Source organism: Labeo rohita, chromosome 7 (genome assembly GCF_022985175.1).
Source record: "Labeo rohita strain BAU-BD-2019 chromosome 7, IGBB_LRoh.1.0, whole genome shotgun sequence".
In the NCBI taxonomy this organism is placed as follows: Eukaryota; Metazoa; Chordata; class Actinopteri; order Cypriniformes; family Cyprinidae; genus Labeo; species Labeo rohita.
The window spans coordinates 40,033,073-40,060,748 of record NC_066875.1 but is presented as its reverse complement, the minus strand read 5'-3'; the positions used below and the strand labels follow the sequence as shown (position 1 = coordinate 40,060,748).

Sequence of the window (27,676 nt, the reverse complement as noted above, 5' to 3'; positions counted from 1 at the left end):
TATTTACCAAGATAGAATCTGTTTAATGGTACATCAGTTAATATATTTATGCATTTGGGTTTGATTCTGATATCTATCTATCTATCTCTAATCAACCAGACAGACCAATAGATAGATAGATAGATAGATAGATCAAATTGTATTTGAATATTTACAAATTTAAGTATACATCATACATATATATTTTGAGATCCATACTAAACCTTGCCCTTTGAATTTGTTCTAATACAGATCCAGGGTTATGTAACACATATAACATAAAAGCATTAATTAACAGGATGGATCATGTGCCTGTAGAGGAAATGCCCTGGTCTTAGGGGGCACCAGATGGTCTGTTAATTTTGTGTCATGATAAAATTTTAATTCAGGGAGAGAGCGAGAGAGAGAGAGCAGCTCATCCTATTGCCATCTTGATAGATTCAGTCTAGTGCTGATTTTGGGCCATTTTGAGAATATTGCAGTAAAATGGATGTCTACCAACAGCTTAGTTAAGGAATAATGCTGTTTTGGGTACATTCTGAGAAATAGTTATGGAAAACAATAGTTTAATATTTACAGAATTAAATTGCTATCATTAAATTGTGTTATATACTGGTACGCTGTCAGTCATAGGCCACAAAGTGAGTGTGGATCCTGCCTGTTTTTTTGATTTAGGTTATTTTAGTTGAACATCGCCCCCTACTGAGTCAAATATTCAGTGCCTGACTGACATAGGTTAACTATGCCATTTTTAATGCGAGGGAAAAAAAAAAAACAAAAAAAAACAAAACAAAACCAGCATTACCATTTTTTTGAGTGCCTTTAATATTTATTCAGTATTCCAGCAGCTATTTAATATGCAAGAGTTGTTTTGTACATTTTATATTATACAGCAACATTAGTTCTCCTAGCTCCGTTCTCTGTCTTCACAGTTTTCGTCCTGGCAGCGATGCCATTTTCACTGTTGTCTCCATAGCAACTATCATGAGGAACTTGGCTGGACAATAAATCAAATCATACAAGTGCAATAAAAAGAAATTAAAAACTTCACAGTGGAAAAAAACCTAATAGCTTATAAGAAAAAGTTAAATCAATTAAAAGTATATTATATAAAAAAATGATACAAGAAAAAGAAATACTCATTTACTTCCACAACATGCTTTTGGATGCAGGGGGGAAAAAATAATTGTGTACATAAAACACATACATACAGCACATCAACTATAAATGTAAGCTTACACATTTGCATGTACATACATGCAGACGTTTCGTCAACAGCTTTGTAAACAGGTCCACCATAGACCTACCGAGAACAGACCAGAAAGGCAACCGGAGATAGTTTGTCCACAGGATACAACTTCAACGGACTTAACAGGGTAGGTTAGTTGCTCTTAATAACCATTTAAAAGGCCGGCAACTTTGGAGAATCTAAACCTTATTGGTGATAACAAAACAAAACAAAACAAAAAACAACACTAGAATTGAGCTTGGCTCAGTTTGCGCACAGGCCCCGTTTGAAATTCTCTCCGACAGCAAATCTAATCATAGAGAAATGAGTTAGTGTTTTCACTAAATTTGTGCGTTGTCCGTCCGTTGGCCGCCAATCTTATCACACGTCTTTAATACTGATAAACAAAGCAGTTTGAATGTCTCTCTTTCAGTCGCCAGACAGAGATTGGTTTCCATCCCAAAATCAACGACAATACAGATTTCTCGTTTCGACATTATAAAATAATGTAAGATACAGTAAAATAAGTACAAATATAAGTGGTTAATGTAAATACTGCAAACATTTCGAAAACTATGTCGTCAAATAAATACCATGGTTATTACTGGAATGTATATGTTAACAAGTGCCACTATGAGGCAGTAAACATTCACGTTCCAGCATCTAAAACTGCAACTGGAGCTTCAAAGTTAGCAACAAGTGGCGGCCTCAGTTCACACCGAGGACGTAATCGTCTCTGCGCCGAATGATACAACTACATGCACAGAAGTACCTTTGTTTTGCGTATCCTTCACAGAACTACAATACATTAAATGGTTGAACAGACACCGGCAGTTCAGTTTTTCGTCTACGTCTGCAGCCCACTAGCGACAAAATTGCACTGTACCAAATCTAGCTTCCGTGGGGAGGACGCTAACAGGAATTTTCAAAAAGGTAACGGCTCCACCACAGTATCACGCACAGTGCAAAGTTGTTTGTAAATCTCCGCTCTTGCAGCTGGCCGTCCCACTTCTGACAGGCTCGTACAATTTCTTTAGCAGTAGGAGGGCTAATATCACTGGAAAAAACTGAGCGATGATGACTTAGAAACCTTTTAGAGTCCTCAAACTCTGTTTTTTTTTTTTTTTTTTACTTCGAAAGTGTCTCAGGTTTTCTGAGAAACAAGAGCTGGGAATTGAATTCAGATTTGGCAACACTAACACAAAAAAACATTCAGTCTTGGATTTTTCAGTCCCTCAGACACTCTTCCTCAGTGATGCCTTGCGCCCTCAGCTCTTCCAAGACGTTGTCAAGGTGACCGGAGTCTGGGTAACCGTGGCCGGTCAGGTTGGAGCCAAACTCGGTTTTGTGATGCACCTCGTTCCAAATGACCGTGTCCGTCTCGCCCGTAGTGCTGGATGTGCCCACTGAGAAGATCAGCCGACGGTCCCAAGCAACCAGCAACAGCTTTAACACCTATCAGAGCAGCAATTGTTTAGAATAAAAGCTGAAGAACCTTACATTTTGAGGTTGGAATATGTAAATTAATAAAAGCAGTAATTCATGGTATCTTACAGATTTTAAAGTCCTTTTAATACTACCAGTTCAAAGACAGTTTTGGACAGTAAGATCGTTAATGATTTTTAAAGAAGTTTCTTCTGCTCACCAAGCCTGCATTTATTTGATCCAAAATACAGCAAAAGCAGTAATATTTTGAAATATTTTTACTATTTTAAATAACTGCTTTCTATTTGAATATATTTTACAATATAATTTATTTCTGTGATCAAAGCTGAATTTTCAGCATCATTACTCCAGTCTTCAGTGTCACATGATCCTTCAGAAATCATTCTAATATGCTGATTTGCTGTTCAAGAAACATTTTATTATTATTATTATTATTATCAAAATTTAAAACAGTCAAGTACTTTTTTTCAGGATTTTTTTTGGAAAGATCCAACGATCAGCATTTATATGAAACAAAAAGCCTTTGTAACATTATAGAAATTAATACTTTTATTTAGCAAGGATGCTTTAAATTAGTCAAAAGTGATGACAAAGACATTTATAATGTAACAAAAGATTTCTATTTCAGATAAATGCTGTTCTTCTGAACTTTCTATTCATCAAAGAAACCTTAAAAAAAAACATCTACTCAGCTGTTTTCAACATAATAAAAATATTTAAAATAATAATAAATGTTTTTTTGAACAGCAAATCAGAATAATAGAATGTTTTCTGAAGGATCATGTGACTGGAGGAATTCAGCTTTGAAATCACAGGAATAAATTACATTTTAAAATATATTAAAATAGAAAACAGTTATTTTAAATAGTAAAAATATTTTAAAATGTTACTGTTTTTGCTGTACTTTGGATCAAATAAATGCATTTTTTTTTTAAATATATGATTATGTGTTATTCATTGATTGCAAACTGCATTGAAACTGCCAGTCTGTATAATGTGCAACAGCACCATGTTTTGATTAAATTGATTACATTTTATACTTGTATTTAATTAAACCATTGCAAGATTAATAAAATTAAGCCATATTTTGCGATTACTATTTTTCATCACTACATTTAAGACTATTTGAAATTATTAAGACTTTAATTATACTATTTAAGTTATTTAAAGGGACAGTTCACCTAATAATGAATATTTTGCCATTACTTACACACCCTTATGATGTTTCAAATCTGCATGAATTTCTTTCTTCTGTTGAACATAAAAGAAGATACTTTGAAGAATATGTGTAACCAAACAGTTTCTGGTAGCCATTGACCTCCATTGCATAGAAAAAAAAAAAACTATGGCTACCGTCAACTGTTTGATTACCAATATTTTTCAAAGTATCTTTTGTGTTTAACAGAAAAAAAAGAAATGCATACAGCTTGACAGGATTTAAATTACTGGGTGAACCATCCCTATACTATATGTGACCCTGGACCACAAAACTAGTCTTAAGTAGCACGGGTATATTTGTAGCAATAGCCAAAAACACATTGCATGGTTCAAAATTATCAAATTTTTTTATCTATGCTAAAAAACCATTAGGATATTAAGTAAAGATCATGTTCCATAAAGATATTTTGTACATTTCTTACCATAAATATATCAAAACTTAATTTTTGATTAGTAATATGCATTGCTAAGAACTTAGTTTGGACAACTTCAAAGGCTATTTTTATAAATATTTAGATTTTTTTTTTGCTCCCTCAGATTGCAGATTTTCAAATAGTTGAATCTCAGCCAAATATCCTAACAAACCATACATCATTGCTTATTTATTCGGCTTTCAGATGATGTATAAATCTCAATTTCAAAAAATGAACCCTTATGACTGGTTTTGTGGTCCAGGGTCACATATATACATACATCTATGTAGTCTTTTTACAACCTTAAACTTGATAAAATGAACTAAATTTAAGAGACACTCTGAGACCCTGTCAGAGTATGAACGAAATTGAGTTTGCAAAAGTCTGGAGACTCACCAGGCGGCCTTTTTCACTGTCAGGGAGGTAGCAGTGTCTTGGAAATCCACGAGCTGTGAAGGGCTTCCCGGGGTTGGGATGCTCTGGACCCTAAAACAATCACAGACAGGGCCATTTAGACGAACATTATAGTTATATAACATATGCATGCGGTTATATAACATTGCAGCAGCTCAGCATACAATGTAGGTGGCACAAATGCCAGTGGAAATGAATGCTCTGGACATTGCAGTGATTTTAAACAAGCTCCAAATTAAGAGCCTTACCTGAATGCCAGGCGGTATGTTGTAGATAATCCGAATGGTTTTGCAGTCAGGGTGTCCAGGAAGGGAGTGAGGAATGACGTGGTACTCCATCTTTCCTGGTGGCTGGTTGCCGGTTTTAACACCATAGATGGTCTTGCAGGTGGGACACTGCAGGCTGCCGTCTTTGTTGCCGTTGTTGTACATGGCCACCAGGCACTGCAGGTGGTACTGATGCCCACACTGAGACAGACGACCCACTGACTCTGCACGAGAAATGCCACCGACACCTGGTCCTTTATAGCCAGAGGGGCCACAGAGGGACTCCATACAGATAGTACAATCCTAAAAAAAGATTTGAAGTAAAAGAGAAAACGAGAGAAAAAAAAAAAAATTGAATCACGTTTAATTAATCTAATAAAAGATAATTAAAAGAATAATTTTAATTTAAAAGTTAAGGTTTATATTTTAATTAAAGTGATTTAAATAATTAAAAATAATTGAAAAATATGAATCATGTTTGTTTACCTCCTCAGGTGGGTTGCGGACTTTCTGGAGATATCTTCTAACAACTTCTTCTGAAGTTCTACCTGCTCAAATGAAAGAAAACATACGTTAAATTGAATAAGGATTTAGAAAAATAATCTCACAAAGGTGGGACATGATACATAAAATATAAATATTCTATTATAATCTATTATATATTGTTTAAACATTCACTACTGGTCTAAAGTTTGGAATAATTATGATTTTTAATGTTTCTGAAAAACATCTCTTATGCTCACTAAGACTGCATTTATTTGATTAAAATACAGTAAAAACAGAAATGATTATTAAATATTATCAATATTATTATTTTTTTTAATTAATTTTTTAGTGATACTTTTTACTATTATTAATAATATTAAAGAACATTATTATTAATATTTCACAAATCACTGTTTTTATTGTATTTAATTGACAAAAATTAATTATTCGAAAATTTTGACGATGTGTGCATAATTTTTTTAAATAATAAAATTAATTAGGTTTGATAATGTATATTATCAAAATATATGCATATATTTTAAAATAAAGTGAGTATTAAATAAAAATACAATTACTTTACAGTACACTTAAAAATACAATGCTAATATTTTTATTTTAAAAAATATACATTTAATTTTTTGTGATATTTGTTATGATTATTAATAATATTAAATAATAATAATAATAATATTATGAATAATATTTCACAATATCTCTGTTTTCATTGTATTTTAAAAAAACTTTTTATAATTATTTGAAACTTTTGAACAGTTGTGTGTATAAATAAATATTTTTTAAATAATAAAATTAAAAAGTCTGATAATGTATATAATTAAAATATTTTTAAATAAAAAAAAAGTTAATTAATTAATTAATTAAATAAAAACACAATTATATATATAGTACATGTTAAAATATAATGCGAATATTTAGATCTTTCTTTTTTACTTTTTTTATTTTTTATATGAATTTCATTTTCAATTTCAAAAAGCAAGCGTTTATTATGGCAAGTAAGTTATATGCACTGCCGGGTTTATCTCTGTTGAGTGAAGTGCGTCAGAAAATGAAATGCAACAAATTTGCGTATTTGCTCTGAAACGGGCATCACATAGACTAGATTTATGCATATCTTACACAATATTATAGTTAGTAGATCTAAAACAATGATTGTGCATTAACAGCTGTTCAGTGCATAAATGAGCGGTCTAAAATTATTATTTAAGTTTGACTTAATTTTTTCAACAGTAATTGTAATTCGCATAAAAATATTTTCGCTCCTTGCCTTTGCGGGCCTGCTTCTTTGTGGTTTTCCGGCAGCAGTGGCCGAGGCCTGGCACAGGTTTGATGTCGCTCTTGCTGACAGGTGGGGGGGTGGAGCACAAGTTTGGGTGGGCGGGTCAAGCAAACCGGGAGTCCAGCGGCGCTCATTAGAATACCAGTGATACCTAACCAATCAGAACAGACAATTCCATTTGCTTTGTATCCATCTATTTTTAGTTTTAGTATCTATCATAAATGTTACTATATTTAATCAAAGACACTATTTATAACTTGTCTGCATGCATATGGTTTCCCACCTGCCAAAGCTGGATGGACAGGACTGGATCCATTTAAGTTCTTCACAGGGACGGTGGGGACTCTACAAAGGTGTAAAAAAAGAAATAAGACATGAAGCACATGCTTCCACTACGCAAGCAGCCACACACACACCTCAACGGTCTTATAGATAATCATAATCTGGATCTGAACAGAAATAACCATGTTGTTGTCACAGCTACACCTGCTTGCGTATCACCCCCATCCTGACCCGCAGACATGCCGAGTCATGCTGCGGTATGTAAACCAGGTCACACCTTCTGTCAAACCCGCTGCTGCCACTAACAAAACTGGCACTGAGTCAGCAGACAACAGCAGTGTGCGCCTCACATCAAAACCTCACATGACCAGACAACCTGTCGTCCATATGTGGGAATATTCAGCCAATGTGGACTCAGACAAACAATTCCAGGTCACCTCACCTCAACATTACAGAACATATGAGCAAAACTATAACATAAAGCTATGCAACTATACAACTATAAAGATGTTCACCTGTAAATACAAGTAAAAGCGTCTAATGTGAAACTGTTCTAAACCAAAACCAAACCAAATGACAATAACCTCTGACACAGTATCCCGTCGTTCAGTGTTTCCCTAGAAAATACTAAACTTTACTACACCCTATAATTAAGGGTTGGCTGTTAAAAACGATTAAAAAAATATTAGCTTACCAATTACTGAATGAACAAAACAACATGTATAACATGTTCAAAGATACTCACTGTTTGACCTTGATAACAGTCATGTCTCAACTATTTCGAAGAACCCCAAAGAGTCTAATAGGGAAAAAGCAAGAGTAATATTTGGATTCTGCCTTCTCAAACTTCTTCAGCGGATGTTTTCGCAGTCTGTAGTCAGATTGATTTGTTTTCCCTCTCTAGAGAACCTGGAATCAATGTAATTTTGTTCACATGTATTCCTTGTCTCAATGTCCGAGTTGTTGTTCTGCTGGATGAGGTTGTCTTGCCTGGCTCTGTCAGCCGTCACTCTTATAGTGCTAATCCTCGAGTTTCCATCTGTTGACAAGCAGCTAGGAAAGGAGGTGATCCACGTCACAGAGAGCAGGATTACCTCTCAACGTCACACACTGACACACCGCCATAAGGTTCCATCACACTGGCACATAGTGCAAGATAGTTGCTTACACACACACAAACACAAACACAAACTCACATCCATCCATATCATACCATGTGTGCGTCCTGCACGAGTCCAAACGTTTTGGTCGTATATGGGCATGCACAGAGAGTAGTTATACTGACACAGACACAAGGATATATATGGACGAATCACATCAAATCTGTCAAGAACATGTCATGGGTCATATTTCAGTCCAAATTCAAATGAAAGAAATCAGAAATTCAATTATAAAAATGATCTATCTATCTATCTATCGATTATATTCATATACTTTTTATTATTTATATTGTTTTATATATTTACATACAAGTAATAATATTATTATTAATAAAAATATATATTGCATACATGTGTGTATATGCACACAATAATTAGTTTTATTATTTATATTGTTGTATATTATTTTACATTCATTTCTAATTGTATTATTTATTTATATTATTTCACATATTTATAAATAATAGATTTTATTATTACCTATATACAAACTGTGTAAAATAATTAGTATTTTTTCTTATTTATATATAAAATTTAATTATTTAAATATTTTTATATAGTTTTTTAAATAAAATATATATTGTGCATGTATACATACATTCATATTATATATATATATATATATATATATGTATATATATATATATATACATACATATATTTGTTTTTTTTTTTAATTATTTAAATATGTTATAGTTATTTTTTAATTTAATAAAATATATTGTGCGTGTGTAAGATAATTAGTATTATTGTTTATTTTGTAATACATTATTTTTTTATATTTACATTCATATATATATATATATATATATATATATATACACAATTTTATTATTTTAATAATAATATTAAATAATATAATAAATAAATGTTATTTATATATAGTTATTTTTTATTTAATAAAATATATATTTTGCATGTGTGTAAGATAATTAGTATTCTTTATTTTGTATTATATATATATATATATATATATATATATATATATATATATATATATATATACACACACATACACACACACATTTTATTATTTAAATATTTCTATATATTATAAAGATAAAATATTATAAATATTTTATCTTTACATATAATTAATATTATTATTTAATAATGTGTGTATATATATATATATATATATATATATACACACATATATATATATATATATATATATATATATATATATACACATACATATACACACACACACACACGCACACACACTATATAAAGTAACATCTGTAAGCACTAAAATAATAACATTTTGGCTTCATTTTATTCTGAAACATGACCTGGACATGTTTTTGTCACTAATTTAATTTAATTTATAAACACAATTTGTCACTTATTTAATTTATAAACACAAAGATCACTCTTTGTGTTTATATATTAAATATATGATATACTATATATTTCATATATTTAGCTTTAATGACAGAAACACTTGTGTTGCATTAACTTAAAAATATAAGAGAGGGCAATTTTCAAAATTGCATTATATTACTGAGGTTATAACTAGAATAACCACTGAAACTTCAAGTAAAAACACCTGAATGCTTAGAATAATAACAATTTGGCTTCATTTTATTATGAAATGTGACCTGGACAGGTTTTTGTCACTTAATATATAAACACAAATACCACTGATGTGTAACTGTCAAATCATGATACGAGATATTTGGAAAGCAGAAGTGATGAGGGAAAATCTTTATCACTGTTATAAAGTTTATCTTTATGATGGCGATAACATAGCGACAATAAAAACTGATGTCATATTCGCCATTAACTTCTGTCCAGAACAGCTGTGTCGTCAGTCCTCACACTGCCCTGAAGAGTCTTCCAGAATAAATGTGAAAAAGTGTGAACGTGTGTCATTGTGACTGTACGTGCTAGCAGGAGCGTGTTTAAGGTTATACAAGCTGTTGTCATGTATGTCACATCAAGTGCAGCCAAACATCGAGACACAGATCAGTCTGCCAACATCAGCTAATGCGTTCACGGCAAGGTGTGAAGGGACACGGTGCCACCATCAAGATGAAAAATTAGTAGAGGAAAGAGAGCAGGGAGTTGACGTGTATGTGCTGGATGGGGGGGGGTGAAAGGAGGTGACCGGCAAATCTTCAGTCACGTTTGTGCTGGCTAATCTAGCGGTATTAGCACAAAACCCATATGGCTGCAGGCATAAGCACTACTAATAAAACCATGGCCAGATGTAGTCACTTACTGACGAACATGAAGAGAGCAATTAAACAGGGAAAAGATGGAGGGGAAACATTGAACAGGTGGAGAGGGCAGGAGGCAGGGAATCTCTAACGTCAAGGGGTTTTGCTAGCTTAATGAAAAAAAACTCACTGACAAGACCCTCCACTTTGATCCCGTAACAATCCTTTTTACTTTTTAGCTCATTTAAGAAGGCACTGTCGATTGAATCCCATTTGCCAGCACTTTTGTTTCTGTTACAAACAGACTGCAATTTATTGTGAGCTTTACATTTTATTAAAATTCAGTGGAATCAGATGGTAATACAATGGTGTTTTTATATAAATCATGGTGCTGAAATGGGTTGGCTAAGTATTTACAATTAATTTTTTAATGATTTGTGACCCTGGACCACAAAACCAGCCATAATCGGTTATTTTTTTTAAATTAAGATTTATACATCATCTGAAAGCTGAATAAATAAGCTTTTTATTCATGTATGTTAGTTAGGATAGGACAATATTTGGCCAAGATACCACTTTTCGAATATTTGGAATCTGAGGGTGCAAAAAAACAAAACAAAACAAAACTAAATATTAAAAAAAAAAAAAAAAAAATCACCTTTAAAGTTGTCCAAATTAAGTTCTTAGCAATGCATATTACTAATCAAAAATTACGTTTTTTTATGGAACATGATCTTTACTGAACATCCTAATGATTTTTGGCATTAAAGAAAAATCCATACAGTACAAATATACCCATGCTACTTATGACTGGTTTTGTGGTTCAGGGTCACATTTTTTAAATAAGATGCTTATGCTCAACAAAGCTGCATTTAATTGATCAAAAATACAGTAAAATACAGTAATACTGTGAAATATTATTCCCATTTAAATTAAGTATTTTTTTATTTGAATATATTTTAAAATATAATTTATTCCTGTGATGAAATGCTGAATTTTCAGCATCATTACTCCAGTCTTCAATGTCACATGATCCTTCAGAAATCATTCTAATATGCAGTTCTTTTTTCTTTCTTAAGAAACTTTTCTGATTATTACTGTTGAAAACAATTGTGCTGTGCCTTATTTTTGTGGAAACCATGATACCTTTTTCCAAGATTCTTTTAATGTATAGAAAGTACAGCATTTATTTGAAATAGAAATATTTTGTAAAATTATGATGATTATAAAATTACTTGTAAAAGTTTTTGCTGTCACTTTTGATCAATAAAAAAGCCCAAATGCATAGTATTAACATTTACCAGAAAATAAATAATTAAATAAATAACAGTAAACTTGAAAACTTTATCATTATTATTTATTTATTTAGTAATTATTATTATTTTACCATAAGCTTCTCATTTTCTACATCAGCAAAATAATGGTGTTTATCGGCCTATTTGAAGACTTCACATGAAAATAACAGTGATTCTTTGCTGAAAAAGGGCATTGTTTGTGCATTTTGTAATTATAATTTAAGCCAGTATCATGACAGTAATGCTTAACTGTACTACTAATGTTTTAAGCAAAGAGAATGAATGTACAATCAGTCTACAATTGTTTACTACCCATTGCAAGTATACCTGGAAAAGATCAAGGAGGTTTAAAGGTGAAGGTTCATATTAGAAAAAGAGATTTCTCATCAGTGACGTCAGGCTCAATTACCGTCCAGCTACAGGTGCCATATGGGAGCCCTGCTTTCACCCGATACCCACAACAGACCGAAACCCACCTTCTAAAACTAAGCATGACTAAAAGAAGAAGCAAAAGGGATAATCAGAGAACCCCTCAGAAAAAAAAAATGTTCCACTAGTGGCAGAATCGCAACCAAAGTGAAGTGAAACTAAACTAAAAAAAGGGGGGGGAAGTACATTCATTGCCATAAAGTTTTTTAACCATTAGCTAAATATCATATATAATAGTGATAGTTCTTCATGAGGCCCTTGCTTGTCTGTTAAACTGCCCGCTGTTCTTCAGAAAAATCCTTCAGGTCCCACAAAATCTTTGGTTTTTCAGCACTTCTGTGTATTTGAACCCTTTCCAACAATGACTGTATGATCCCTTAGGACAACTAAGGGACTACAAGGTTACAGAACTATTAAAGATGGTTCAAACACTCACTGATGCTCCAGAAGCAAAAGTGATGCATTATGGGGCCAGGGGTGTAAACTTTTGAACAGAATGGAGATTTATGTACATTTTGATGTACCTTTTTTCTTATTTTGCCTAAATATCATATTTATTTTCTGTAGTACTGCCCTTCAGAAGCTACAGAAGATACTTACATGTTTCCTAGAAGACAAAATAAGTTAAATTTACCCTGATCTTAAAATTCAAAAAGTTTTCACCCCCCAGCTCTTACTGCATTGTGTTTCCTTCTAAAGCATCAGTGAGCGTCTGAACCTTCTGTAATTGTTGCATATGAGTCCCACAGTTGTCTTTACTGTAAAAAAAAAAAAAAAAAAACAACAACAACCGAAAAACACACAGCCATGGATTATTACGGTAACAACACAGTATTAAGAATAAAGTGTAAATGAACTTTTGAACGTGGTAATTTTTATAAAATTAACTATTATTTTCTCTTGTGGACTATATGTAAATGTCTTTTATGTGAAATATCTTATTCAGGTCAGCACTAAATAAAAAAAATAACATGCATTTTGTATGACCCCTCTTATTTTGGTCAAATAAGTAACATTTTGCAGATTCTGCAAGGCGTATGTACACTTTTGACCTCAACTGTACATTTGCATACATTTACTGGGTAAAATTAAAAATTAAAAACTTACACACATTATAAAATAAAATTCTACACTGTTTTTAAGGTCTAGAAGTGCAATATAATCCAGACATTTCTGTCCAGACATACAGAGAGAATGTTCTTTCTAGCGCCCTCTAGTGGTTTAAATATATAAACACTTGTGACCTGTTAAGGAATGTTCAGGGTTCTGCATCTGCGGCGCTGTATTAATTACCACAAAAAGAAAAATTCAGCTCATCTGTAACAACTCAAAAACATATGTACAGTAAGGCAACAACATTTAGGAGTGTTTAGGACAAGGAGGTCTGTAAGCCATTAACATTCACACTCAGTTTTGAGGAAGTGACATAGCTGGCAAAGTATGTAATATGATGCAAAAGTTATCAAGTTAGTAAGTGATTTTATGACACTAGTTTCACATATGCTGAAGTTTAAAATAATTTGTATTGTATGCATTTATTCCTGTCCTTTGAATTTATGGGTGCATTACTGTAAAGATGATTCTTGTCTGTTTGCACAAACTAAGAGAGGAGCTGAAATAAACATCTGTGGTAATAAATAGGACAGATTCTGTTAGGGACCTTGACTTTTTATTTGTATTTAATCTGGAACATTCCTTTAAAAGTATCAGCAAAAAATGAGTAAACCTGGTCTATCAACACACATTAACTCATATCATACTGTAAATATACACAGTGGGTCCAAAAGTCTCAGAACACAAGCATATATTTTTTCATTAAAAATGATATTATCAGCATACATACTTGAATGTATAAACTGAAGTAAAAAAAAAATACTTTCAGAACTTAGTATTTGGTTTATTCTCTTTCGCTTTAATGGCAGAAGCATTTGTGACGCATTAACCTAGAAATAGTGCAGAATCTGAAATACTTTTTATGCATTTAACATCATTCAATTTTACATCATTCAATGTAGTCTGACTTTTGGATCCAAATGTACATTACTGTTGGAAAAAAAGTAAACTTTTTTTTAAACATTTTTAAAATTAAGATTAAAATTTAAATTTAAGATGAAAAAATACAGTAAAAAAAACTAAAATTCTTAAATATTATTACAATTTAAAATACCTGTTTTCTATTTGAACTTCTTTTTAAAATGCAATTTATTCCTGTGATGCAAAGCTGAATTTCAGATCCTTCAGAAATCATTCTATCATTTGAAATCATTTGAAACCGCATTCTGAAAGTGCATATCTTTTTTCAGGATTCTTTTATAGAATCAGACAAACAACATTTATTCAAAACAGATTTTTTTTGTATTGATGCAAGTCTTTAATGTCACTTTTTGAATGAATCCTTGCTGAATAATATATGATTCAGCATGCTTGTAAAAGTCTAAACCTCATCCTGTGACTTATCAGTATGCCAGGGCATGCCTGAATGTGTTGTTTGTTGGCTCACTACACTTTTCATGGCTCATTCCTCATCCCAGTCATATGCCACTACGCATATACTTAAACCGGCGCTCCTCCGGCGTCTGAGACAGGCGTTTGTGCCTATAGGAGCGAGCGTCTGAGTCTCACATACGCACACACACTCAAAACAAACACTTGCTTAATCAAGCAACTATTCCCAAACCTCCTTCACACAGACTACCGAATCTTATCCCCCTCCTCTGTCTTTCCACTGACATCCCCCCCTTTAACTGCATTGTGTTGCAAATACAAAACCCAAGCTGCCGACTGCCAACAAAGGTTGCCTTGGATACGCTCTCAGTGCACACACACGCTCTCCAAAACACTCGCACAATGGAGCTAAAGGGGCCCCCAGGAATGAACGGAGCCTGGGAACAGGGAATAGGGAGAACAAGACAGAGAGAAGGAGGGGGGACTCTAATGAACGAGACTGACCTGTTGACACTCATGGTGGACTCCCATCGACCAGCTACGTCTAGAAAGCTTCCTTTCATTAACTATTCTCTTGCCTTCTCACATGGAACCCACAGGCCACACAGCTTTTCAAGAGATGGTATATAATGTGACATACATTAGCGTTCAAAACTTTGGGATTGGCAGGATTTCTATGTATTCTTAATCAGCAAGGACACATTAAATTGATCAAAAGTGAAAGTAAAGACATTTATAATGTTACAAAAGATTTCAGTTTCAAACATTTATATCTTTATGAATTGCCTGTTGTATTTCTCATTTGTAAGCCGCTTTAAATAAAAGCGTGTGCTAACTTAATAAACGTAAATGTAACAATGCTGTTCGTTCAAACTTTCTATTCTTTTAAGAATCCTTAAAAAAAAACATCATGATTTCCACAAAAATCTTAAGTAAAATAATGAATAATGTTTCTTGAGGATCAAATTATCATATTAGAATGATTTCTGATGGATCATGTCAGTACTGACAGTTGAAAATTCAGCTTTGCTTCACAGGAATACATTAAATTTTAAAAAAAGAAATTTGATTGAAAATACCCACAAAAGATTATTTAAATCTATTTTTGTATTAAATGACAAAGTATCAAGTAGACATTACAAATTGTAGCTTTAGAAAGAAGTATTTTTCTGATTCAGCATAAGATTTATTACACATAAACATTTAGGCTGCAACAGCCTAACGTAAACTATGGAACACAAAAAAAAAAAGATAATTTGAGAAACATCTCAGTATTTTTTGTTCATGCAAGTCACTGGTAACCAAAACAGCTTTGTTACCAACAGTCTTCAAAATACTTTTTGTTCCACAAAAGAAAGGTTTGAAAAGACATGAGGGTGAGTAAATTATGACAGAATTAAATTTTCCCTTTCATGGTTTTATTATTATTATTATTATTTTTAATGAAATGATATTGTAAATAAGAAACTAAATCTGCCAGCCGGTGGCAGCAAATGTCTCTGCGAGTCACTCATTCGATTCGTTCAAATGGTTGATTCATTTAGGAATGAAGTAAATGGCTCTCTTTGTGAATCATTGGTTCACACGATTTGTTTAAAACACTAAAACACATAACATTGTGTTTAAAATATAACACAATATCAATCATCTTATTTACTGAACATTTGAATAAAATCACATTTTAGCTCGTGATAGATCGGGACAAAAGCAGCAGACATGTCATATTGCTCTTGCTGCCCATGTGATATTGTGTGATATATATATATATATATATTGCCCTAATATCTTGAATTTATGGCATAACTGCATTTATGGCGTTGTTACCCTGCATCTTATTTGTCAATAGTCAACTGTATAAAATATAAGATGACGTACAGGTCTGGGGGCGGAGCCAGCGTGTTACCTGCGTTAACATATTTTAATCACATTGTTTTTTCATAACTAATTGTTAAGTTAAGGCGTTAAGCTGACAGCCCTATATATTATATTATATTATATTATGATAATTAAAACTTTTCCGCTGTTATAGACAAAGTCGGAGGCGGGAATACAGTTTAAATTTTATATTAAATACAGTTTAAAGTTTCAATATCGTATTTCCAAACACAAAGTGTTGCAATTTGCTGCATTCTAATACCAAATTCTCCCACTTTCACTTCCACTTGAAAATAACCTTTAAAACACTGCTTTAGTTGCCTTGAAAATGATGTCAAATGACACTTCAAACTAAAGTTGGGGTTAAATTATGTTAATGTTGGATATTCAACCTTGAGTACCATTCCAGTGTTTAATTTGAAGTAGGAAGCTGGAAAATTCTGATGTACTAAATACAAGGTCTGAACTCAGAGGTAAAATGTGAAAACAGAGCGGAAGCAGGGGAGGTTCAAGTTCAGGTTCCGACCAAGCGTTAAGAAAAACAGCCTTTGAAACACTACAGGCCAGCAGTGCTATATAAAACGTTTTAAAAGGCCTAAATGTGTCAACGTGTCAAGCATTCTTGAAACACAAGTTCCTTTTCTTCAAAATTAAACTATTACAGAAGTGAAACCGTTACAGATCACAGCACAGACAGATAACAAATGAGCTAGTAATCTAACCCTTTATAACCACACAAAATCAACATGAGACGCATAGGATTTCAGTTCTCTAATGTCATGTTTATGTTACAGCAGTTTTAATCTGTTTCCAAAAGTAAAATGTGTTCTGAAAAAAGCAATAAATCTGAGCTAACCATCTCTGTGTACACATCCCAGAGTGACAGTCTTTCGGTAAATATTCAAGGTTTTGACATTTGAGGTGAAAGAGGTTGAAATCAAGCTAAGACATTTAACAACCTAACACTTGTTTTACAAGTTTACAGTGCTGCAAGCACAAAATATGGTCTTTACAAGCATGTAGAAATTTAAGGTGTGGTCACATTATCCACTGTCAATAGCGTAGCGATGCTTGAAGCACAGTTTAGAAGTAACTTTCAAACTAAGCAGCTTTCTGTTGTGCAACACACAAAACTTTTTACCTTACCAAAATCAGCTCTGCAAAAATCATCTCATTCTAAGGGGTTGTTCCTTTAAATGCAAATGAGCTCTGCTCACCACGCCCCTCTCTTCTCTCTGTGGAAAGACGATCTTGTTTACTCTACCCGCGTTTAGCCGCTAAACTTCCTAACTACCACGTTATAAGGAAAGGCGATCGTATAGATTCATTAAAAACGCTTATACACACTTCTGCTGTAAGTGAAGCTGGATCATGAATGATTCGCGCGAACATAGAAGGATATGTGTAGATCGGGAGGCGCATTCCATTCACAAACAAATGTAATCTACTGCATCTTCAGCGGCTCAGATGTCGGGAGTAAATGACGACCACTATGTTCATTATTACATCCAGCAACACAACACCTCAATTGCTCAATCAGAGATATTCTTGTCTAACTTACATCCTCTGGCATCAAAACAAGAAAAGTTACTGGACTGTTACAGCTGGTCTAAGGTAAGAGCTCATGTCAATCAACTATCGTGGGAGTGGCCTCTGTTGGTGTGACGCCACAACAACAGGCATCTGAGAATGGCTTGATTTGAAAAAGGGGATATTATTTTTACAGATTAATTTAAAACCACTGCATGGATTTTTATCATTATATGGTAGATTTGTACATACACCGCCGACACACATTAATGTTCAAACAACATGAAAAAGTGAATTTAGCATTCGATGACCCCTTTAAGCGATCAGCTCATAATCTGGACCAGTTCACTGTGAATGAATGCAGTGAACATGTTTAATGTATGTGCTGTGAGTTTAATTTGCTGTGTTTGGGAACACAACGGCCACCAGTTATGCTTTATTTTCGCAGCAGATGATTACAGCATTTCACTAGATTTGTAGTGAGACATGTTTTTGTAAGCCTGTTTTCACTGAAGCTACAGTTTTCCTTAAAAAATAAAATCTCTACTGCTATTTCCAACAAAATAACAGCTTAAAGGTTGAGGTATGAATTGTTGACAGCTGTTTAAATGCAGTCCAAATTCAGAATATCTTATTCAAGTTCAGAAATTAAGAAACAAGTATTGAAATTTCCCTACTGTAGTGCAAAGCAACAATAATATACCTGTTAAATATTAATTTTCATTTATCTTACAGTGCTGCTGTTTTACAATATATGGCTATTACTGTCATTGTTGTTATTATTATTATTATTATATTCTAATTTGTCTAATTTGTTTGCTCTAATTTAGACTGAGACAGTATATCACAAATAAAGAGGGTTAAGTCCCCTTTAAAGTTACTTATTTAAAGACTAAATTTTAGTAAGTTAAGAACATGGGTTGGAGCTCTTAATTTTGAACTCTCAAAGTGCATTAGATAGAATAATTTAACTTTAAAATGTACAACTTTTTTTTTTTTAAATACACTGCCCTCCAAAAGGTTGGAAACGCCCTACAAAAGTGGGGTTTTTGACAATATTGGCATGAATCCTTTTTAATTTGTGATAATTTTACACTGATAAGGGACAACACAAACTACGAAAACATATTTTATTACATGAACAGTTTATACATAGAAAAAACTTAAATTGTTCGATTCATCAAAATATCCACCATTAGCAGTTACTACAGCTCTGCATAATCTGGGCCTAAATTCATTGTATTCTAAACCTAATTGGCAATCAACTGTTGAAGCTATTAAGGTGTGCTGACCCAAAAATCTTTTAAAAACCTGGGCCAAGTTTAAACCAGTAACCAGGCATCACAGCTGGGGGGCATGTCTGACTTTGACATGTATATATTGTTATTATTATGCAATCAAAATTAAAATTGTTATTGCTGGTCTTCAATGATAACGTCATGTTACTTTAATGTATTTGCTCCAAAAAATGATAAGGATTTATGCTGATATCGTCCAAAACCACACTTTGCCAGGGGTGTTTCCAAACTTTTGGAGGGCAGTGTATATATATTTGATATAGTTGCATCCCTACACATAACTCAACTTTGTGCCCTCAAGGAATCCCGACTGCTCTACTGAAATAACAGGATTTTTTTCAAGCTACAGTAAATAAAACCACAATACTCAAAGGTAAATGTTACTCAATGAAATTTTACATTTTTAATAGTACAGAGCCCCTCACATGCAGAAAAAAGTAAATTGTGAGGACGGTTTACCAATTTGTTCCCTAGTTTTAAGTAGATCGTGTTTACGAAATAATACATTGCTCTAATTTCGATCTGCATTCCTATAAACCGATGTAGACTGCTTTCACTTAAAATGATTCCATGCAATGCTGCAAGGCTTTTGAGAATGTCTCTATAACTCATTCCCAACTCAAAATTAAATCCAGTCAAAGTGTCTCTATTCATAACATAACAGAACACAACATCAGCAACAGGTTTATGAGAACGCAGACAGGAAGTAGAACAAACTTCGTTCTCACACACTACAATTCAAATGTATGGTGCTCATAAGATTTTTTAAAAATGTGTTGCAACTGTGATTTTTTCTTCATTGAAGCTTTGCATTTGGTTGGCTAAAAATGTATCAAAACTCAAATCAATATTCTGTGTACAATTATTTAAAGGCACAATAAGTAGGGAGCGCATATCAAAAAAAAAAACATCAAAACAAACAACAAAACAAAGGCATAGTTTGATGATGCCGTGATTGAGTGTGGAATCATGGGAGTTGTCATCTTCATCCCCACAGCCGATGTAATCCAACAGGACTCAGGAAAGAAATCATGTTCATGGATGAGCTAATATACTAAAGTTTTTTTAACATCACTGTAGTATGAAACAGGGTGGGGCTGAAAGCTGTGGAACCAAAACGAGGCCGCTGGAGAGACTGCTAATGTGAGACGGAGCTTTTATTATGCCACAGTCGAGTGCTCCTTCCAGTCATGCGTATGTGGGGTAAAACAGGTAAACTGATAAAACGCTGTTTCATCTGTTTTTGTCCAACACAACGCATAACAAAATACAGCGGAAATCGAAGCGACATGCTGTGCTCTGAGCGTCCCGTGTTCGAATCCAGACTTGAGGATCTTTCCCGATCCCGCCCCCATCTCTCTCTCCCACTTTGCTTCCCGTCACTTCTAAACTGTCCTGTCATAATAAGTTCAAAATGCCAAAAAAATAAATCTATAAAAAAATAATAATAATCTTACATACTGTGCCTTTAATTCTGTCATCCTGGTATCACGGACCCGCTCTCTCGTTTCATACAAAAGCAAGCTGCTGCCATTTTGTGACGACTGTAATGGACTGTAAGATAACTAACAAACTGGTAAGATTTTAAAACAGTTACATCTTAAATCAATGTCTTTTAGCGCCATAATTATTACTGTGGTGAAATGCCATCTAGTTTGAACTTGTCACTTACTAGCAACTGCTTTCTTCAAATATTCAAACCCAAATCATTATTTTGTGCCTAATTATTTAGTTTTGTGGCAAGCAGCCCTGTAATAAGCAGGATAATGTACATCCAGCCGATTGTTCTTGCAAAAAGTCCTTCAGTCTTATACAACAACCCTCCACTTTACGTCGGGCTGCTGATAAGTCTGTTGGGCTTTATTCTGCGATAACAACGGGCTGAATGTACATTATCCCTTACTTAAAATACCCGTTTTCTATTTTAATACATATTAAAATGTAATTTATTCCTGTGATGGCAAAGCTGAATTTTAGCATCATTACACCAGTCTTGAGTGTCACATGATCCTTCAGAAATCAATCTAATATGCTGATTTGCTACTCAAGAAGCATTTCTGATTATGATCAATGTTGAAACCAGTTGTGCTGCTTAATAATTTTGTGGAAATGTATTTCTTTCAGAACTCTTTGATGAAAAGAAAGCAACATTTATTTGATATTGAAATCCTTTATAACACTATAAAAGACTTTACTGTCATTTTTGACCAATTTGATGAGTCCTTGCCTAATAAAAGTAAATAAAAGAATGTTGCTGACCCCCGACTTTTGAAGGCTAGTGTACATCATTGGAAAATAGTAAACCTCACTCTGTGAAACGCTCATGAGATTCACAACTGCAACTGTCATGGTTCAGCTTAGGGTTACCATCTAGATACGGCTGTGATCCCAAGAAAAACAGAGCATCATTTAATTTACAGTCATTTACAATGACTTACCCTGACGCAATGAGTGCCCGTGACTGGGCCATGGCGATTCTCTGCAGGGCGGGGCGGCTGAGGCCAGCCAGACTGCTGCGAGGGGGCACCGGGGCGGCACAAGCTGCTGACGCCGTCGACACGGGACCCAGAACACGAGCAGAGGGTGTGGGAGCGCAGGTGGTGGCTGTAGATATAAGGGTGTTGGAGGGTGCAGGTGCTGTTGGGTTGGGTGCAGAAGTCGTGTGGGGTGTGGTAGAAGGTGGCGGGGGTGGTGGTACAGCAGGTGGAGGAGGACGGTTGGAGGATATCGACAGGGCGGCAGTGGCTGAGCCCAGCAGGGAGAGGGAGTGTCCGAAGCCTCCGCTGGCACCCGAGGTGGAGTTCCTATGTGGCGAGAGTACTCGGGAAAGGGATGGAGGGTGAGGCAGGGTAAGCGAGTACGAGTGTCCTCTTGATGGTGCTTTTGGGCTCGGTGGCTTGGGTAAGGGCGGGGGTTTCCGCCCGAGAGTTTGTGCCATGCTAGGGGTCTTGACGCCTAAGACTAGCATACACTGCTGGCAGGAACATGGTTGACCCAGTGAAGTGATAGCAGAAGCTGGGAGAGCTCCACTGGGATAGGCACTGCCATTCCCTCCGCTAACCCCTGATACGCCCACCCCCAAGAGTCCGCCACTTCCGGCGGATGACCATGCGTGCGGTTTAGGCAGCGGGCCGGAGACGAGCGGGTAGGCCAGGTCTGAGCGCCTTTGGATGCGCCGGCGCCGCTGCGTCTGTCCGTTGATCTGCGTCATACTCTGCAGGTCTATAAGGTAGCAGAAGCCCAGTGGCGTTAAGTCCAGCCAGGGCTGCTGCCGATCCCGAGCCGCCTGGATGGCGATGCTGACCTCTGTGTCGTACGGCGTCCATGAGCCCGAGTCGTTCTCCCATTCCCACACCCAACCCTGACCCGGAGCCGACCGTGGGTCGTAGAAGCTTCGCCGCACGGGTCTTAGCGTACCTGTAAGGAAGAGCAAAGTTGTTAGCTTAATGAAACTTCTGGTGTTGACAAATACAGGTTCTATTTCTGTATTAATGGATTTGCTTAAAACAAGAATTTGGACAGGAGGTCAAAGGAATAGTTTACCTAGAAATGCACCCTCGTTTTGTACCAAACCCATAAGACTACTGTTCATCTTCAGAACACAAATTAAGCTATATTTTATTATGAGCCAAATTGTAAATTCTGACCCTGGACCACAAAACCAGTCATAAGCATCAGTTTTTTTAAATTGAGATTTATACATCATCAGATGTATATATATCTGAACAAATAAGCTTTCCATTGATGTATGGTTTGTTAGGATAGGACAATATTTGACCAAGATACAATTATTTGAAAATCTGGAATCTGAGGGTAAAAAAAAAAAAATCTAAATATTGAGAAAAATCGCCTTTACAGTTATAGTTACCAAATTAAGTTTTAGCAATGCATATTACTAATCAAAAATTAAGTTTTGATACATTTACGGTAGGAAATTTACAAAATATCTTCATGGAACATGACCTTTATTTAATATCCTAATGATTTTTGGCATAAAACAAAAATCAAATTTTAATTATGATCTCTATGTATGCCCATTGAGCAGTGTTTATACACAATGACTCACATAAAACCATCACTGTAGTGTGTTTTCCAATAAAATACTATTTCAGTCTTTCCACTTCCAAGTTTCATGTTTAATTCACTGTCACTTGTCTTTTGTTTGTAATTATTTGTGAAATTTACTGGTACTAGCAATTTCTGAGTAAATTGTTTCACCACTAAACTGTTTTCAGAGTAAATTAAAAGCTTAAATTAAATCTGCTTATCATATAAAGCATTTTTGTCTATTCAGAAGATTTGGATTAAACTGATGAACTTTTACAGTGTCTTCTTAAACTTTTAATGTGTGAATATCTTGGTCGTGTGGACTTTCAATGCATGGACAAAAATGATGACAGGATATTAAAAAATATCTTCTTTTGTGTTCTGAAGATGAATGGAATATAGTTGTATTTTGGTTGTATTATTATAGTTGTATTATTATTTTTTAAGTAATAATTATAATTATTACAATAATTATTAATAATTTCACCGATTAAAAACAATTACACAGTTATGCATGAAATAAATTATTTAAACAAATAATTTATGCAGTCCATAAAAAAATAACATATAAATGTTACAGCACATCCGAAGATACACAGGGTTTTTTATCTGCTATTTCTAATCGAAAGTAAACAGTATTTTAAATTTCAGAGGAGGGGGCTTCTGAGAGTGTGGTATTAAATTGTATATGCATGTACAAGATGAGTAATCTTAATTAAATGACCCAACTTGGAGAGAATGAATGCAAACTTTACATGTGTATACTTTAGTGATGCACCAATATTTCAGCAACCAAAAATATTCAGCCAAATATCTTGCCAAAAAACAAAAATGCACAAATAAAAATTCTGCCAAAATAGTTTTGGAGAACTGAATCATTTACCAAAACAGTGGCGAATAATTAAAGCTTTTCAAATTATGCATTTTGACTGTGTCAGTATCTTTTTTGTGCACGCAATGTGAAGAAGTTACAAACTTGTAAACATGTCAGCAGTGTGGACATACATCACAAAGACAAAAAACGACACTAGAATAGCAATTTAAACATGTAATGTGTTAGGCTAAAGAACTTCACTACAACCGGTTTAATTAATTCTCTGAGAACACGACACCCTGAGCATAGCTCAATTACTGAATTACTCAAACTGAATTACCAAAACTTTATTTCAGCCAAATGAGTCTTTATCAATGCCAAATGCAAAGATATGCATATTAAAATGTCAAGGATGTTGCAACAGTTGAGCAACAGCTGTGACATTACACCAACAGCACAAGATAACTTCTGTTACGTCTTTGCAAAGCAAAGCTCAAGAATACATTTCAGACATAATAAAAACAAATAAAGCCTTGTTATGTCTGTTCCAGATTCTAAAGTGCAAGAGAACTGTGCTACAGTACAATTAGTCTCAAGAATTTGACAGTCCGACAACACAAAGGTTATCCATCCGACCCCCCTTCATGACCTCGCTCTACTACCATTCATTTTTCCATCTCCTCCTCCCTCGTGTTTTTGGAGCGATGGGCCGCTACCCTTCGCCGACCCTATTCTCTCCATTCCTCCATCTTCCCATGAAGTCTAGTCAGCCTCGCACAATGGCCTTTGTCAGCATGGGTGATGGAGACTCCCAAAATTCTGACAGCCAACAATCCAGCCCTTTGTTTCGGCTTCACGTTGCCCCTTGTTATAGGTTCAAATCATTCCTTACTTCTCGCCAGCAAAGCTCTCATGTGCATTGACAAAAATCATTAAGAGTTCATGGCAGAGACCACTTGAACTCTACACTGCATGACACATAAACAAGTGTGAATTACAAGTATGATGCTTAAAACTGATAACGGTAATCTGACTTGAGAAAAACGAAGAGGCTGTTGCTGAAATGAAGGTTTTGAGGCCCAGCCCAACCATTTTCATAGCACACAGTGCTTCCAAAACATCTGCAGACGTTTGCCTTCAAGCCATCACAATACAGAGCTGAGATTATTAGCGCATTTGATTGATCTCAGGGTAAAGGAACGATATTAATAAAACACAATGGAGGTGCTAGAAGATGCATGATAAAATCAGGCACGATATCGTTCTTTCTCACCGGTATCTTGCCGAAACTGGTGCATAGACTGCAGGTCAATGATGTACGGCGAAAGACGTGAGTCGACCTGGCCCAGCACCACGCTCCCGGCGCCGCGAGGGTCGCTGCGGATCACCGCCTCGATGTGATGGGACACCGCCGGGCTGTAGGGTCGCCAGCGCCCGTGCTCGTTCAGCCATTCCCAGACGACCACGGCCGAGGCTAACAACATCTCATACCTACGCGAAGAAAAATAAAATCACGTCCACAATAATGACATCTGATAGTGTCTCGACTCAGTTCATTATTTTGCAGCGACTAATTCCCGTGCACGGCACAGGTGCGTTTATAAGCAAGCGATGCATTTGACCACAAAGGGAATGTTATGCAGCACGCTATGGCAAGCCATTTAAACATTTATTCCTTTAAGCTAACCAGAATATATTTTGTTTCTGGTGTATGTTTTTCAATCACTAAACTAAAAATGAATAGTACATCTGTCATTTTAACTAAGAACATAACACCAGTGCGTATTACTAGTGCCATTGCCTACTGAAGCTTTACTAGTATGTATTTATTAGACACTAGTATCTATTTCAGCTGTTAATAGAAATATATTTTCAACTTACTCGTCGGTTTTTTGCTTTTAACGTTGTCATATGTACTACCATTTAATCTCACTAGTAAGTTTAAAATGTTAGCAACTGGAATACACACTAATGGACCTTTTTCACATTTCCAGGTTTCTCAGCAGCAGTTAACTTCGAGAGCAGTAAATAGGAGAGTATCACAATATATATTTTTTGCACTCCATTTGCTCAGATAGCAAAAGAAAAACTCCTTGATAGTATTTTCACAAAAAACAAAAAAACAAATGAGAGAGACTAATAACAACAGTCAGAAGAAAGGACGATGTCAAATTTACCGTCCTCCCCGTAGAAGCTGCATTAGAAACACCCTCACTACAGTGCTAACCAGTTTTTTGTAATTTGATGCAAAGGTGATATAATACATAGAAGTGTTATAATTTCACATACATTATTTTAAAAATCAAAATATAAAAAACTTGAGGATTTACAATGCTTATGAACGTTGAAACGTCATCACAGTCTTGTGAAAAGGGTCCATGTGGTGTTTAATAACTAGGTGTTTGTGCCAATGTAACTGCCAAAGTGTAACAGGTCCTAGCAACAACTGGAATAAGAACCAATCAGGGAATAGTAAATAGTCAGTATCTTATCCACAGATACCTGTAGAATTCAATAGCAAAAATATGCAATTTGTTACGAGTAAGCGTGACTTTTCACTTTCGGAATATTGACCAATCTAATGAAGTACTAGTAATACTGAAATGAAACAGTTACGTTGAAATATCCATTTGCTAAGAATAAAAAATAAGAATTAGTAACATAAAATAGACAGAGACGGTAAATGTTAAAATAGCTTGCCACAGAATGTTGTTACATGCAATACATTTTGGAACGCATTTTCTTCCATTGCATCCTTAAAAATGACCATGCTTAGATACAGAATTCGGCAAGTAGGATCTTTAAATCTATTCGTCATCATTAATATTCCCTCTCGTTAAATATATAAAATGGTAGCGGTTGATTTTGTGATGATGGCTCAGTGACTTCTTTCATCTGTCAATTATAGCATGTTCACAACCCATATTTTCTAACTGAACATGCGAGATGCAAGCACACTGCAAAGCAAAAGGCCCGTTTTCTCCCAAATGCGACGAATTAAGACGTGCAAGCACTCACCAATAATCGTTCGTTCGTGTTTACTCGTTTGCATTCAAATCGTTGAAGAAGGAGGTAATTCCTTGGGCGAATCCATCTTAACTTGAGCAAAAAGTATCCGTGCGATATAACAATAGTCCCAGATTTTTTTTCTCAGAGGAAAATGCAAATCGAATTACTGCATTATTTTGCTTTAAAATGCACAGTCGTCGCAAGGCGCAGGTAAAGAGCTCTTAAATGACATGGCTCGTTTTACCTACTGCCATGTAAAGACATTTAAATCTTATTCTTATTCCAGTAAGGAATGTGCAGGATTCTTCGATTGTTTGCGTGCGTCTGGCTGTGGTCACGCCCACTGAGGCTAAACTGACCAATGGCGTGGCGATTTTGACGCCCACTGGCGTTTAATCCACCAATGATCGGCGCAGGAGTGCAACTTCCGACTCAAGTGTCTCCTCCCCAAATCTTCACAAACGTACGTGCACTCTATTGTTTTTAATAGATATAAAATCTGCAAATTCAGCGATTGCCATCGCATAAAATGAGATTAAAGTGACTTTGTACACGCGTTTCGCGTTTTTAGTAGTCCGCTACT

General features: G+C 34.8%; 1 protein-coding gene across 1 annotated transcript; it reads right to left on the bottom strand.

The window, feature by feature from the left end:
• Positions 1-780: 780 nt before the first annotated feature.
• On the bottom strand, positions 781-27,472 carry dtx4a (deltex 4, E3 ubiquitin ligase a). Its single transcript, XM_051115407.1, is given in 10 exon segments — positions 781-2,662; positions 4,681-4,770; positions 4,947-5,267; positions 5,451-5,512; positions 6,733-6,811; positions 6,813-6,895; positions 7,028-7,089; positions 21,662-22,640; positions 25,358-25,575; positions 27,103-27,472. Coding segments are annotated over 9 exon segments (2,115 nt in total). The 5' UTR covers positions 25,569-25,575; positions 27,103-27,472; the 3' UTR covers positions 781-2,434.
• Positions 27,473-27,676: the final 204 nt, after the last annotated feature.